Source organism: Capra hircus, chromosome 3 (genome assembly GCF_001704415.2).
Source record: "Capra hircus breed San Clemente chromosome 3, ASM170441v1, whole genome shotgun sequence".
Taxonomy (NCBI): Eukaryota; Metazoa; Chordata; class Mammalia; order Artiodactyla; family Bovidae; genus Capra; species Capra hircus.
Window position 1 is genome coordinate 28,371,579 of NC_030810.1, and position 16,992 is coordinate 28,388,570.

At 38.3% G+C, this 16,992-nt stretch overlaps 1 protein-coding gene across 1 annotated transcript in view; it reads right to left on the reverse strand.

Moving 5' to 3' along the window:
- NDC1 (NDC1 transmembrane nucleoporin) overlaps nt 1–16,992 on the reverse strand; it is a 59,006-nt gene that overhangs the window by 29,415 nt on the left and 12,599 nt on the right. The window contains exons 6-11 of the mRNA XM_018044366.1: nt 14,774–14,882; nt 10,434–10,485; nt 8,240–8,375; nt 7,300–7,392; nt 5,703–5,784; nt 2,121–2,279 (exon numbers count right to left, since the gene is read on the reverse strand). Coding sequence (XP_017899855.1) covers nt 2,121–2,279; nt 5,703–5,784; nt 7,300–7,392; nt 8,240–8,375; nt 10,434–10,485; nt 14,774–14,882 — 631 coding nt within the window. The remainder of the gene's footprint in view (nt 1–2,120; nt 2,280–5,702; nt 5,785–7,299; nt 7,393–8,239; nt 8,376–10,433; nt 10,486–14,773; nt 14,883–16,992) is intronic.

A 16,992-nucleotide genomic window follows, 5' to 3' on the forward strand; every position in this document is an offset into this window, starting at 1 on the left:
GTGCTTTATCCAGACTGGCATTTCACATGATATACTCTGCATATACGTTAAATAAGCAAGGTGACAATATACAGCTTTGACGTACTCCCTTCCCAATTTGGAACCAGTCTGTTGTTCTTGGTTCTAACTGCTGCTTCTTGACCCACATCCAGATTTCTCAGGAGACAGGTAAGGTGGTCTGGTATTCCCAGCTCTTTAAGAATTTTCCACAGTTTGTTGTGATCCACACAGTCAAAGGCTTTAGAATAGTCACTGAAGCAGAAGTATATGTTTTTCTGGAATTCTCATGCTTTTTCTGTGATCAGGCAGATCTTGGCAATTTGATCTCTGGTTCCTCTACCTTTTCTAAACCCAACTTGTTTATCTGGAAATTCTTGATTCACATACTGTTAAAGCCTAGCTTGAAGGATCTTGAGTATTACCTTGCTAGCATGTGAAATGAGTGCAACTGTGCAGTAGTTTGAACATTCTTTGGCATTCTTTCTTTGGGACTGGAATGAAAACTGACCTTTTCCAGTCCTGTGCCACTGCTGAGTTTTCCAAATTTGCTGGCATATTGAGTGCAGCACTTTCACAGCATCTTCTCTTAGGATTTGAAATAGCTCAGCTGGAATTCCATCACCTCCACTAGCTTTGTTCATAGTGATGTTTCCTAAGGCCCACTTGACTTTGTACTCCAGGATATCTGGCTCTAGATGAGTAATTACACCATCACGGTTATCTGGGCTGTTAAGATTTTTTTGTATAGTTCTTCTGTATATTCTTGCCACCTTGTCTTAATATCTTTGCTTCTGTTAGGTCCATACCTCTTCTGTCTTTTATCATGCCCATCCTTGCATGAAATGTTCCCTTGATATCTGCAATTTTCCTGAAGAGATCTCTAGTCTTTCCCATTCTACTGTTTTCCTGTATTTCTTTGCACTGTTGACTTAGGAAAGTTTTCTTACCTCTCTTTACTGTTCTGTGGAACTCTGCATTCAGATGGGTATATCTTTCCTTTTCTCCTTTGCCTTTTGTTTCTCTTTTTTTCTCAGTTATTTGTAAGGCCTCCTTAGACAATCATTTTGACTTTTTGCATTTCTTCTTCTAAGGGATGGTTTTGATAACTGCCTCCTGTACAATGTTACAAACCTCCAGTATCAGAAGTTCAGATACTGGGCCCAAATTCTCACATGGGAACCAGGGATCAAAGCTAACCCATAGTTTTCCGTTTCAGATGAAGCTTATGCCCCCAAGTTTACCATGGTCCTCACCCAGCTAGTTCTGCCCATTTTCTTTAAGTGCCTGGCTCCCAAGGCATCAGAACATTAAGTTTTTTTCTCAGTCTTACATTCCTAAGTATCACCTACTTAAGGTGTTCCGTAAAATAGCATAGGTTCCTCCACCTCTACTTCTTCCTCTCAGCTTTCATCTTTCAAACATTTAGCTACCTTAAAACAATGAATGTGACACCCCCATCCCTAAATCACTGAGTCACTTCAGTTACTTCTCTCTGGCACTCCAGCAATTTTTTACGTCTGGGATACTGCAATCAGAAGAGCATCCACTACCACTTGTAAAGATTCACTTGGCTCTGGGAGAAGGCAATGGCACCCCACTCCAGTACTCTTGCCTGGAAAATCCCATGGATGGAGAAGCCTGGTAGGCTGCAGTCCCTGGGATCACTGAGGATCAGACATGACTGAGCGACTTCACTTTCACTTTTCACTTTCATGCATTGGAGAAGGAAATGGCAACCCACTCCAGTGTTCTTGCCTGGAGAATCCCAGGGACGGGGCAGCCTGGTGGGCTGCCGTCTATGGGGTCGCACAGAGTCGGACACGACTGAAGCGACTTAGCAGCAGCAGCAGCAGCAGGCTAAACTGAAGTCTTCTGGTTAATGACCAACATGTGTTAGCCTTTTTAACACTACCACCACAATGAACTTAATTTTTTCAATCTACAATGATACTCAGGCTGCCTTTTTGGTTCAGTACAATATCCCATATATTGGATCAATTCTGCCTACAAATATATACTTCACACTTACATACAATTTAATCCTTAGATTAACTACTGTTATCTTTCTTAGGAAATAGAATGTAAGTGCTTTCCCCTCTCTTTGCAGTGTAAGGAGTTACCTGGAGAATTTGATTTCTTAGGTTCCGCTGGGTACGATGAAGACATCACTCTCCCATTCGTAGCAGCAGCTTCTTGGTAGAGCACAAGTTTCTGAGTCATATCATTTAAAAGATTCAAACACTCTCTTGAAATAGCTGTCCAATTGTGGGGATGTCCACCTAAGAGGTCCAAAAATACCAGCTTTTAAAATAAAGATAATCTTATAGTATCCTCTCAAAATGGGGAGAAATATCAATGAGACATGCTTACTACACTTTGCATGAAAAGGCCTACTTTTCTACTATTAAGCCAATATTTATACGCAAGCCATCTAGTAACAGAAATTCCATAAATATTTGGGTGAAATAATTTTCCTAAGTCTACAAAACAAAATTTGCTATTTTACCATTAAAAAAAAACAACAACAACAAAACTCTCAAATTGATTGCCAAAATAAAGCCAAACACAGGAGCACGATTTGAGTGAAACAGACCCAGGTTACTTCACTAGCAATAGTGAACGGACCAAAGACTAAGGCACTGACCATGTCTAATGAGATGCACCCCATGGCCCCTGTGACCTCTAAACTGCTGTGGCTGGCCTACTGTGCTTCCCTACATTTTCACTTGCAAAAGAGCCCCTAACTGCTATTGTATCTACAGAAGTGACACATTATCTGACAGTGACCATACTTTATCCTTAGAGGGCTTATGAATCTGCTATCCTACTAATCTAAACTACTGTGATCCACACTCTTAATTCCTTTCTATCTTTTGATTTCTAAAACCTTTATCTCCTACAGCTGTCATGTAAAAACCAATTGTGCTTCACTGTGTTCACAACAGCAGAGGAATCCACTGAAAACTGGTTTCTCCATCCTGGGTGCCAAATAAATCATTCTCTCTGTGCTTAGGTCCGTCCTTAAATCTCTCCCTCTATTTACAGCTCAAAAGAGAAATACCACTTAACCTGAAAACAAACACAATACTTCAACAATAGGCCCCAGGATGTTTTATTCTGCTGTAACTTAAGACCACAAAGGAACTATTTCATGGTCCAATTACATTTTTTTCTTCCAATTTTGAGCCATAATTGACACACAGCACTGTATCAGGTTTAAGGTATATACAGCCTAATGATTTGATTTCCATACATCATGAAATGGTAATCACAGTAAGTTTCAGTTCAGTTTCAGTTACTCATACGTGTCCGACTCTTTGCGACCCCATGAATCGCAGCACGCCAGGCCTCCCTGTCCATCACCATCTCCCGCAGTTCACTCAGACTCATGTCCATCGAGTCAGTGATGCCATCCAGCCATCTCATCCTCTGTCGTCCCCTTCTTCTCCTGCCCCCAATCCCCCACAGCATTAGAGTCTTTTCCAATAGTCAACTCTTCGAATGAGGTGGCCAAAGTACTGGAGTTTCAGCTTTTAGCATCATTCCTTCCAAAGAAATCCCAGGGTTGATCTCCTTCAGAATGGACTGGTTGGATCTCCTTGCAGTCCAAGGGACTCTCAAGAGTCTTCTCCGACACCACAGTTCAAAAGCATCAATTCTTCAGCGCTCAGCCTTCTTCACATGACCACTGGAAAAAGAACAGCTTTGACTAGACGGACCTTAGTCGGCAAAGTAATGTCTCTGCTTTTGAATATACTATTTAGGTTGGTCATAACTTTTCTTCCAAGGAGTAAGCGTCTTTTAACTTCATGGCTGCAGTCACCATCTGCAGTGATTTTGGAGCCCCAAAAAATAAAGTCTGACACTGTTTCCACTGTTTCCCCATCTATTTCCCATGAAGTGATGGGACCGGATGCCATGATCTTCGTTTTCTGAATGTTGAGCTTTAAGCCAACTTTTTCACTTTTACTTTCATCAAGAGGCTTTTTAGTTCCTCTTCACTTTCTGCCATAAGGGTGGTGTCATCTGCATATCTGAGGTTATTGATATTTCTCCCGGCAATCTTGATTCCAGCTTGTGTTTCTTCCAGTCCAGTGTTTCTCATGATGTACTCTGCATAGAAGTTAAATAAGCAGGGTGACAATATACAGCCTTGACGTACTCCTTTTCCTATTTGGAACCAGTCTGTTGTTCCATGTCCAGTTCTAACTGTTGCTTCCTGGCCTGCATACAGATTTCTCAAGAGGCAGGTCAGTAAGTTTAGCGAACATCAATCATCTCTGACAGATACAAATTAAACAAATAGAAAAAAAACGATTTTCCTTGTGATGAAAACTCTTAGGATTTACACTCAATATCTTTCATATATAATATACAGCAGTGTTGATTATATTTATTCTATTGCACATACATCCCTAGTACTCATTTATCTTATAACTGAGAGTTTGTGCTTTTTGATTGCCGTCATCTAATTCTCTCTCCTCTATCCTTCACCTCTGGTAACCATAAATCTGATCTCTATTTCTCTGCCCAGTTAATAATATGTCCTTTGGCAGAGAACAGGCCACCTTGTTACAGTTTACTTGAATATCTGGTGAAAACATTTAGTGTATAGGGAATTCTTAAGTAAACCTAAGTCTACTAGAAAAGAATCGCTACAGTTAATTTTCATAGCACCAGCAGTGGATTTTTTTTCATACTGGGAAAGATTGAGGGCAAAAGGAGAAGGGGGCCACAGAGGATGAGACGGTTAGATGGCATCACCAACTCAAAGGACATGAGTTTGAGCAAACTCAGGGAGATAGTGAAGGATAGGCAAGCCTGACGTGCTGCAGTTCACGGGGTGGCAGACAGCCGGATATGACTTGGCGACTGAACACCACAAAAGGAGAGGGGTGCTGATCCATTTATATTTTTACATAACTGGATTTTATTACCATGTAGCATATAACTATAGGTTTATTTTATAATGTGGGAATTGACAAGTCTGGCCAAATAATGAAGTGCTTATTAGAGAGAGATAAAGCCACCTGGTTCTGTCCCCACTGGTGCTAGGCTGGAAGGCTTTCTTCTAAGAACTAGGCGGAGCATTATTCGGCACAGCTGCAACCTTGAGGAGCTTGGCAAGTAATAATGGAGAAGAGTTCCAGAGTTGCCAAGAGCCTCCTTGGACGGATCACCATCGAATCTAGTTCCTTTTCACACTCCTTTTTACAGGGAGGCCAAGTAGCATGGCTGGAATAGGGAGCTCTGCACTTAAGAGTCAAGCGACAGAATTTCTTAATTCCAACTCTTGACATTAACTTTATTAAGCCACTTAATCTCTCTTGAGACTTAAGTCCTCCATGAGAGAATCAGACCACTTGATTTTTAAGAAACTTTGTAGCATTAAAACTTCTGGGATTCTTAAACTGTGCCTTTCTGCTCTAAAACTGTCAGCCTACCTCACAAGATCTTTAGGTGAAGGGAAGATGGGGGCTGAAAGAAATAACATAAAAGTTGAAAAATACTTTGCCTAGAAACATAATTTTTAACCACAACAATGTGAACACTTAGCTGTATAAGATTCAAATCGATACTTTAACAGACTCACTGATGTGTGATGTTTTAATAAATACATCTCACTCACCAAAAATTTAAAGTAGATTGCTTTCTGCACACACATACTCAATTCCTATTAGGTCTATTACTTTTAGCAATACCTGGTTGGCTAAGGCTAAAAACTTCTTGTCTTCGTGAAGGAGAATATTGAGAAAGCAACATCAGGTCCTGCAGGGCCAAATACTGAAAGGAAAGAAAATACACATTATTTAAATTTTTATCCTCTATATAAAATCTTATTTATGAATGGGGCTCAACACTACATATCTAAGGGGAAATCAGCTGAGATTTTTCATGAAGGGAAGACTTTGCAGAATCATAACTTTTCCTTCAAGACTTTCACTTTCCTGCCTCTACCCTCCGTAGGCTACCTTAGTCACTATGGGCTCCAGCTACCAAGGAATTACAGAAAGGAACTGTGTTCCTTTCCACCTTGTGGTGGGAAACATAAACATCACTTCCTCCTGGAACTTCCCCGGCCTCCCTGACGAAAACATACTCACACAGCTCTCACCTGCTGTGCTTACTGTAACTTATATTAAGGGCCTACTTACTTGTCTCACCTGGTACCAGCCACTAAGCTGTGAGGCAGGGACAATACCTTGCTGACTACCATATCCAAAGGTAGTCCATATCCAAAGGTAGTACCCAGCACGCAGTAGATACACAACATATTCTGTGCTTTTTTATGATAGATTTTCATTTTCTTCCCTGACAAACCACTTCACTCATCACTCAAGACACCACCCCTTCTGTGAAGGTTTCCTGTCTGGGTCCCAAGCAGAATAAGTGGTTCCCGTTGCACTTACCACAGTAAATTTTCATTATTTTGTGTATCTGCCTTATCCATTAGGTTGTGCTTTGTCTTATTCATTATTATACCCTAAGCAACTAGCAGTGGCCGACATATGCCCAATAATTACAGATCTGTTAAATAACCAAATGAGTATCTGATATTTTTGTTTATCTAATAAACTAAGCATAATTGATATTTAAGGGTAATTAGAACCTCAGTGGGTCGTTTTCTTATTAGTTTACAAGTTTTCTAGAGTATAATCCAAACTCTAGGTTCTATTTTAATTCTTTTTTAAGTACTATGAACTAACAAAATCACATACATTATAGTTCTACTTTAAAATTTCAAAATCAAAATAATTTATTCTCACTTAGGTTGATTTAGAAACATGTTACAAATTCTTTAGACTTTTGATTAAAATTTGTTTCAGATTATCATTATTCAAACTTTAAGACAGTTCACTAACTATGTACTCTGTTTGATCATAATAAACTTTCTTTGATCATAATAGTCAATACTATGTGAGTGAAAATATTTCCTAATCCAGTGACTAAAAAAAAGTGTTTTGTTTTGCTACCATGAGGAATTTGTGAAAAACCAATGTATATCGTTGCATATCATTATATTTCATACTTGAAATATTTTTCTACCTCTCCTAAACATAGAAATAGTCTAGCTTACACACATACATTGCAATATATATTTGCATTTTAGTCACCTGGAATGGAAGTTGGAAAAAGTAATAACATTCAATGTAGCATGTAGGTGATTTTTACAATACTTTTTACAGTATTAGAATATTCTAGACCTTCAAAAAATATAAATATGTTAAGTACGAAGATCATTCTGTAAGATAAGTTAGAGATGACTGTGTAAAGACACAAAATGCATAGCTCTGGTACCTTTATGATGAGGGGAGGATTGCTGTTTAAAACTTTTGGGAGGCATTCATCTGAGTCTTCTGAAAATGGTGGTTGAACAGGGAACAGATGAGCCTATCAAATATAATTAAATATAAAGACTATGCAATGTCTTGTTTTCATGACAAATTACATTCAGTATATTAGCACTAATGACATTCAGTATATTTAGCACTATTTGGAATTCGTTATAAAGAAGACAAGACACCAAAGTTAACATCTTTAGTGTTCCTTACAAAAACAGCCAGCATTAAAATTATATATACTCAAATACACTACCTTCTAAAATGTTACTTTCCCAAAATTACTGGATCCCTGGCTTCCAATAATAGAAACAAATTTAAGAAACAAAAATTCTCTGAAGCCACTGAAGGATACAAATCTACAGAAATGGTAAAATAAAACAGAAACACTCATTTTCTAAGATGAACATTTGAATGATGAAGACAATGCTATTCCTATTCATTTAAAATCATTTTTTCAATATAAATTCTAAAATGTCCTTCAAAGAATATGTATTTTTATTGCCTTATATTTAAATATTTTAATAGTACCTATATCAATAGCATATAAAATTAATTAAAATGCAGGCCAATCTAGTATACACTCAATAGAGAAATGGAAACTTTCCAAAGAGAATTACACTAGAGATAACTCATAGCAAGTTTAACCAACTGTTCTTTCAGTTTAGTTTTCTAACATTATAAATACTAATACTTTTCCTCAGGAAAAAACAAAAACAAAAAACACTATAATTAAATGATGGTTATAACTGACACATTTCTTGTGAAGTCTCAGGAAAAAACCAAAACCCAACTTCGCAAAATGGCTTTGGGCACAACAGCATGCTGATGAGTGTGCTACCAAAAATAAACCTCTGCGCTCCAGGACAGAGAAGCACTGACAGAAACTCAGCACTGACCTCTGTGGCATAGATTCTGAAGAGCAGCCATGAGATGTACCAGGTCATCAGGACAAAGACACCACACAGCCAGACGTGGTAGAGCAACGGGAGATTCAAGAGGCCACTCACAGTGTCAAGAGGCCTATGAAACTGCCTACGAAAACAGAAATCACTATTTAATCCTGTGGGAAGACTACAGTCTAAGCATTTAAGAGACCTGGGGCCCCAGGCTGAGAAGCAAATCCTATTTCTAAACAGTAATGGTGACAAACGCCTCCTCTTTTGTACTCTATACAGTTCTCTCACTAATACTTTCTTACAAAGTGCACAAGGGAGCCTTGAGGGAAGAGTAGGCCTAAACTAGCTCTCAGTTTCTTGCATTTCAAATCCTCAGTGTCATTTTCTATGACAGAGGAAGACTCCCCAAGAGGCTGGGTACAATTTAGTATTGTTGTTTTGTAGCCTGATACTTAAAAACCATTCAACAAGATTAGCACCTCTCCTGGACCAGATTTCAGCTCTATCTGTATATGCATAAACAGTTTCATAATAGTTAAGGGCACAAAGTACTATCTAAAAATAACAAACTCTACTTTTCAATCAATTTAAGAAACTGTTAGAATGCTAAATAAAGAGAACACAGGCAATCTTACCAAAACCTTGAACAGCTCAATTTGCAACATCATCATAATTCTACAAACAGACACTTAGCAACTGTGAAAACAGGAGTGGAACTTCTGACTCTGCTATTTGTAAATGCTGTGATTTTGTTAATCATTTGACCTAACCTACCCTCAGTTTCCTCATCCATATGGTAGCATAATCTCTTCTTCTACCTCTTAGGGCTTTTAGGTGATTTACAACAGTTTATGTTAGGGGTGCCCAGCACAGTATTTGACACTCCTTGGGGCTGGGAGAGGGAAGGGGGGAAATAATGTTTTTTTATGCTTTTAAATAAACATTACTGAGGACCTGGCCAACGTTAAGACCATAATACCATACACTGCCATAGAAGCAAAACATTTTTTAAGGGAAAAGAGGAAAAAAGCATTATGTTACATTTCTATCAAATATCATTCTTTTTCTATTTGGCCAAGTTTAAAATCTGGGCTAATAAGTAACCTGCCCATTTGGTTTCATATCTAGTGATTAAGCAGAAGACAAAAGTAAATTTTACCAAGAAACTTTTACAAGCTAGGAAATGAAATCTACTGTGCAGAAATCATAATATCTCAAATATTCGTAAATGTCAATATTCTCACTTCTCAAAAGTGGTAGTAGTTAAGGGACCTCCCTGGTGGTCCAGTGGCTAAGATTCCATGCTCCCAATGCAGGGGGCCCAGGTTCGATTCCTGGTCAGGGAGCTAGATCTCACATGCCACAACTAATACCTGGCACCGTCAAATAAGTAAAGAAATATTTTTTAAAAAGACAATGAAAGTGTTATTTTTTTTTAAGTGGTAGTAATTAGGATCATACAAAAAGTTTCACGGTGGAATAACCAATAATTAAAAGAACAAATAGTAATAGAGAAGTTGGTATTTTTTTGCCAAATAAAAATTAAAGCTTTACCTATGTGCAAAGTGCATGTGGAAACAACTGGAACAAAAAGCCCCAGTGCTGTCACTGCACTGCTACTGAGGAGCTTCAGCTGGCCACATGACTCAGCTCAAATCTGGTTTCCGCACAGGCACAATTAACAGTAAAACGACAGTATGGTGCTTCTCTACTATAACATAGCATAAAATGATTATTGAGGAGAGAAGCAAGAGAGGCATGCCTGTAGAACTCAAGTCCACTTATATAAAAGCTATATCTAACGAAAAAGGAATCATTACTGCTTATTTTGGGGGAAAGGAACTGGGTGACTGAAACTGGTCCAACAGAGCCACTGTACACCCTTCCATATACCACTGGGACTTAAATTATGTGAACTATATATATATATATTCAAAAATGAATACAATTCTTTCAATAATATTTTTTTGGCCATGCTGCATGTGGGATCTTAGTTCCCCAACCAGGGATCGAACCCATGCCCTCTGCATTGAAAACATGAAGCCGTAACCACTGGATTGCCAGGGAAGCCTCTGAATACAATTTTCTTTCATGTAAAAGCTAAATTTAAATAAACCATCTGGAAAGTAGCAAACAACTAAAAGGATAGAAACAATTAAGATAATTAAAATTAGACTTTTCATGTGACACTTACTTATCTATCTGAAGGTCCATGGCAGTGCTAATCCAAGCTTTTGGAATATGACCTGAGAGGGGGAAGAAAAAAAATACCATGCTATAATCATATAAAATTAACAAAATAAACCATTATGCTTTGGAATATGAGACTGATGAGATGACCAAGTGGACACAAAGACCTCAGTCAAAATGCTAGAGTTGGATTGGGAATGGGCAGGAAAAGAGAGTAATTTCTAGACAGTCCTTGCTTTTCACAGGTCCAACATATACATATTTCAGTTACTATAGTTTAATTAAATAACACCAGCTCTCAACAACACAATTTAAATTTCAGTTACTGGCATCAGCTGTATGCAACTGAATATAGTACTCTAGCTTTTCAGTAGCACACAAATCACATAGAGACAACAGCTGGACCTTCTTTTCTTCAAAGTCTGTTAGTGATGGGTCACATCTCAGTTCCGGCACAGACAGCAAAGCATACAGTTGTGTTGCCTCCTTATCTCCCATGATAAATGCTCATGACATTTTACAAAAACGAAAAACTGAAAGAGGAAACTGGACAAGACTAAAGTGCAACAAAGAAAGGAAAAGTGTTAATACTGAAAATAAAATCTGAATGAAACACTACTGGAATGACAGAAGAATTAGCTGACCATGGCTATGCTGACACAGCTGCTATGTCAGCCCAAAGGGTACCAGCTAGGCTGACTGCAGTAGGTTAATAAAAAAACAATAAAGTGTTAACATTAAAATGACAACAATCCATTTTTCTACATGCTTTTAATAGTTAACTAAAAATTTTAACAGCAGACAACAGAATGGCCTATACACAAATAGAACAATTTTATAAAATTATTCCACAGAAAAAAGTAGGACCAGGAAATGTTCAGAAACAGTCTGAAAAGAGTATTTATTTTAGAATGCTGGATTTTGTTTACATTAATGTGTTGCTATTTGCATTAAAGTCTTCCATTCAACTTGTACTGTTCATTATACTAAATAAGCTGCATCTTTGTGCTTGAAATTCACGTTAGTATATTCTATAATTTACTTGTGTGTATAATCAGTTGCTCAGTCATGTCCAACTCTTTGCAACCCACCAGGCTCCTCTGTCCATGGAATTTTCCAGGCAAAAGAATACTAGAGTGGGTTGCTCTTTCCTAGTCCAGGGAATCTTCCCAACCCAGGGATCAAACCAGAATCTCTTGCACCTTCCTGAACTGGCAGGCGGATTCTAAACCACTGAGCCACCTGTGACGCCCCATAATATTCCTTGAGCAACAAGATATTTCTGTCATATTAGTTATTGTTGTTCAGTCACTAAGTCGTATTCGACCCTTAAAACCCCATGAACTGCGGCACGCCAGACTTCCCTGTCCTTCACTATCTCTGGAGTTTGCTCAAACTCATGTCCGTTGTCCGTTGAGTTGGTACTGCTGTCCAACCATGTCATCCTCTGTTGCCCCCTTCTCCCCCTGCCCTCAATGTTTCCCAGAATCCGGGTCTTTCCCAGTGAGTTGGCTCTTCACATCAGATGGCCCAAAGTACTGGAGCTTCAGCATCAGTCTTTCCAGTGAATATTCAGGGTTTATTTTCTTTAGGATTGAACTTACAGCAAGTTACAAAAATGTTATAAAAAGGAATATGTTATTATAATGACCAAATGATATATAATATTTTCTCTTTTTTTAAAGAATACATTTTTTATGAGATAAAAACACATAAAACTTATCATCATAAAAAAAGAAAAAAAATCTATCATCATAACCATTTTTAAGTTTATAAACATTATATGGGGCCTTGTCATACAACAGATCTCCAGATCTGTTTTACCTTGTAAAACTGAAATTCTATATCCATTGAAGAGAAGTGAAAAACAAGGAAGAAAGGGAAAGATATGCCCAAACAAATGCAGAGTTCCACAGAACAGTAAGGAGAGATAAGAAAACCTTCTTGAATGAATAATGCAAAGTAGTAGAAGAAAACAGCAGAATGGGAAAGACTAGAGATCTTTTCAGGAAAACTGCAGATATCAAGGGAACACTTGCAAGAACGGGCATGATAAAGAACAGCAAAGGTAAGGACTTGATAGAAGCAGAAGAGATTAAGAAGAGGTGGCAAGAATACATAGAAGAACTACACAAAAAAGGTCTTCAGTTCAGTTCAGTTGCTCAGTCATGTGACTCGCAAAACCATGATGGTGTGATCACTCACCTAGAGCCAGACAGCCTGGAGTATGAAGTCAAATGCACCTGAGGATGCTTTACTTTGAACAAAGCTAGTAAAGGTGATGGAATTCCAGCTGAGCTATTTTAAATCCCTAGATGATTCTGTTAAAGCGCTTCAATCAATATGCCAGCAAATTTGGAAAACTCAACAGTGGTCATAGGACTAGAAAAGGTCAGTTTTCATTTCAATCCCAAAGAAAGGCAATGCCAAAGAATGTTCAAACTACCACACGGTTGCACTCATTTCACATGCTAGTAAGGTTATGCTCAAAATCCTTCAAGTTAGGTTTCAACAACAGATGAATCAAGAACTTCCAGATGTACAAGCTGGGTTTAGAAAAGGCAGAGGAACCAGAGATCAAGTTACCAGCATTCACTGGATCACAGAGAAAGCAAAGGAATTTCAGAAAAATATCTACTTCTGCTTCATTGACTATGCTAAAGCCTCTGTGTGGATCACAACAAACTATAGAGAATTCTTAAAGAGATGGGAATACCAAACCACCTTACCTGTCTCCTGAGAAACCTGTCTCCTGACCTCCTGTATGTGGGTCAAGAAGCAACATTTAGAACCCTACATGGAACAACAGACTGGTTCCAAATTGGGAAAGGAGTACATCAAGGCTGTACACTGTCACCCTGCTTATTTAACTTCTATGCAGAGTACATCATGGAAGATGCTGGGCTGAATGAACCACAAGTAGAATCAAGATTGCCAGGAGAAATATCAACAACTTCAGATATGCAGATAATACCACTCTAATGGCAGAAAGTGAAGAGAAACCAAACAGCTTTTTGATGAGGGTGAAAGAGGAGAATGAAAAAGTTGGCTTAAAAGTCAACATTCAAAACAGTAAGATCATAGTATCCAGTCCCATCACTTCATAGCAAATAGTAGGGGAATAAGTGGAAGCAGTGACAGACTTTACTTTCTTAGATTCCAAAATCACTGCTGACAGTGACTACAGCCATGAAATTAAAAGATGCTTGCTTCTTGGAAGGAAAATTATGACAAACCTAGAAAAACCTAGATTAAAAAGCAAAGACATCACTTTGCGGACAAAGGTCCATATCGTCAAAACTATGGTTTTCCCAGTAATCATGCACAGATGTGAGAGTTGGACCAGAAAGAAGGCTGAGCACCAAAGAATTGATGCATTTGAACTGCAGTGCTGGAGAAGACTCTGGAGAGTCCCTTGGACAGCAAGGAGATCAAACCAGTCAATTCTAAAGGAAATCAACCCTGAATATTTATTGGAGGCTGATGCTGAAGCTCCAAAACTTAGGCCACTTGATGTGAAGTGCTGACTCATTGGAAAAGACCATGATACCGGGAAAGACAGAAGGCAAAAGAAGAAGGTAACGTTGGATGAGACGGTTGGATGGCATCACCAACTCAGTGGACATCTGAGCAAACTCCCAGAGACAGTGAAGGAGAGGGAAGCCTGGCATGCTACATACAGTCCACTGGGTTGCAAAAAGTTGAACGCAGCTTAGCAAATGAACAACTTTATCCACTGAACAACTGCCCTTTCTCCCCTCCCTCCAGCTCCTGACAACCACTATTCTACTCTCTGTTTCTAACAGTTTGACTAGCTTAGATACCTCGTTAAGTGGGATAATATAGTCATTTTGTGCCTGTCTTATTTCACTTAGTATAATGTCCTTAACATTCACCCATGTTGTAGCATGTGACAAGATTCCCTTCTTTTCTAAGGCTATTACTGCATTACATGTGTATGCCACATTAACAATATTCTCTCAACTAACTAGTCTTTGAATGTTTCAATCTAAATATAAACATTTAATCTAAACAAGCAATCAGTTGGACTAATTACTGTTGTTCAGTCGCTAAATTGTGTCCAACTCTGTGATGCCATGAACTGCACCACGTCCCAGGCTTACCTGTCCTTCACCATCTCCCTGAGTTTGCTCAAACTCATCTCCACTGAGTCAGTGAGGCCATCCAACCATTTCATCCCCTGTCACCCCCTTCTCCTCTTGCTCTCAATCTTTCCCAGCATCAGTAGGAAATATGTGAATACAATTAAGAACAGCTTTTTAACTGACATTTCCTGAGCTGTGAGCTAATACATACACTGTATCAAAAAGGAGAAATTCTTACCAAGAAAATAATACACAATGCAGAAATTTCTAAGCAGGAACAGTGATTCCACACAACTATGCTTAACTAGCAAGAGCAGAGACCTCCTGAAGCGTAAGAACTTGTATTGCTGTGGAAAAAAAGAAAACCAGAATCAAATGACACATTCAAAGAAAGGTTCTACTTTATCCTAAAGCAAGCACACAACAGTTCACACATAAAAAGACAAAGTCTATTCCAGAGGTAAAAAAAAAAATCAACTATCTCTGATGTTAAAATATTTAATACTTTCTTATACAACATCTCATTTATATGACATCAGAAATGAGAAAATTAACTATCAATCTATTAAGTTGGTGCAAAAGTAACTGTGGCTTTGCATTGTTAAACTTTCCTGTTTGATATTGGAATACATTCTTAAATAAATGTGGTTACATTTAAGGTGTATTTCTCGCTTCATATTTTTTTTTGCTTATGACTCATTACTTGCTGTTTATTTTGTATTTATTTTAGACTAGGGCAATGATGTTAGACAAAAAGCAAACCTGAGCGATTTTCTTATAAAAAATGGGTCATAAAGCAGCAGAGACAAATCAAAACATCAACAATGCATTTGGCCCAGGAACTGCTAATGAAGTACAGTGCAGAGGTGGTTCAAGAAGTTTTGCAAAGGAGACAAAAGCCGTGCAGATGAGGAGTGCAGTGGCCAGCCATCAGAAGTTGACAACGACCAATTGACAGGATCACTGAAGCTGATCCTCTTACAACTACACAAGAAGCTGCCAAAGAACTCAAAGTCGGCCATTCTATGATCATCTGGCATTTGAAGCAAACTGGGAAGGTCAAAAAACTTGATAACCGGGTGCCTCGTGAGTTGACTGCACATTCAAAAACCATCGTTTTGAAGTGTTGTCTTCTGTTATTCTACACAACAACAAACCATATCCCAATCGGATTACAATGAGTCACAAAAAGGGGATTTTATACAACCAGCAAAGACCAGCTCAGTGGTTGGACTGAAAAGCAGCTCAAGATACTTCCCAAAGCCAAACTTGCACCAAAAAAAGGTCATGGTCACTGTTTGGCGCCTTGCTGCCTGTCTGATCCACTACACCTTTCTGAATCCTGGCGAAACCATTACACCTGAGAAGTATGCTCAGCAAATCGACGAGATGCACTGAAAACCGCAACACAACAGTCAATAGAATGGGTCCAGTTCTTCCCCCAAACATCTGACTGCACGTCACACAAGCAACGCTTCAAAACTTCGAAGAACTAGGCTACAAAGTTTTGCTTCATTCGTCATATTCACCTGATCTCTCGTCAACCAACCACCATTTCTTAAAGCATCTCGAGAATTTTTTGCAGGGAGAATGCTTCCACAAACAGCAAGAGGCAGAAAATGCTTTCCAAGAATTTGTTAGATCCCAAAGCACAGATTTTTATAGTACAGGAATAAACAAATTTATTTCCGTTGGCAAAAATGTGTCGACTGTAATGGTTCCTATTTTGATGAATAAAGATGTGTTTCAGCCTAGTTATAATGGTTTAAAATTCATGGTCTGAAACGGCCATTAGTTTTTCACCAACCTAATATACAGTAAGGACTATCAAGATGGAGTAAGTATAAAAAAACATAATAATTACATAATAATTAACAGCTAATACTTTTTGGACACTTACCACATACCAGGTACTATTCCAAGCACTTTAAATGTATTAATCCATTTAAACCTCACAACAACCCCCTATTATTATTTCCATCTTACAATTGAGAAAACCAAGGCACAGAGATGTTAAGTAATTTAACCAATGTTACCAGTTAGCAAAATAAAAATCTGTGATTTTAAGGCAGGCTGGCTGGCTTCAGAGCCTGAAACCTTAAAGACAGTGTATAATGCCTCTACACTAAAATTTTTCACATGGGGTTTGCAGAAAAACAGGAGGTAGTAAAGAAGACACAAGCCTAAGAATCAGGAGACCTGAGCTGTAATACTGCCTTTTTCTTACTACAACATTAAGTAAGTCTCATCACCTATCTAATTATCTGAGAGAGAATAAGGCTGAACCAGCTAAACAGCTCCTCAGTGGGTACCTTCCAACGCTAACAATCTAAGAGTAAAGAATCAAGACAGAAAAAATATGAAAGGTTTTTTTTGTAAAAATTACACTGCTTGTGAAACAAGGGTTGTGTACCCTAAAAATGCCAATGGGAAAAATATTTTTATATTACTGGAGAG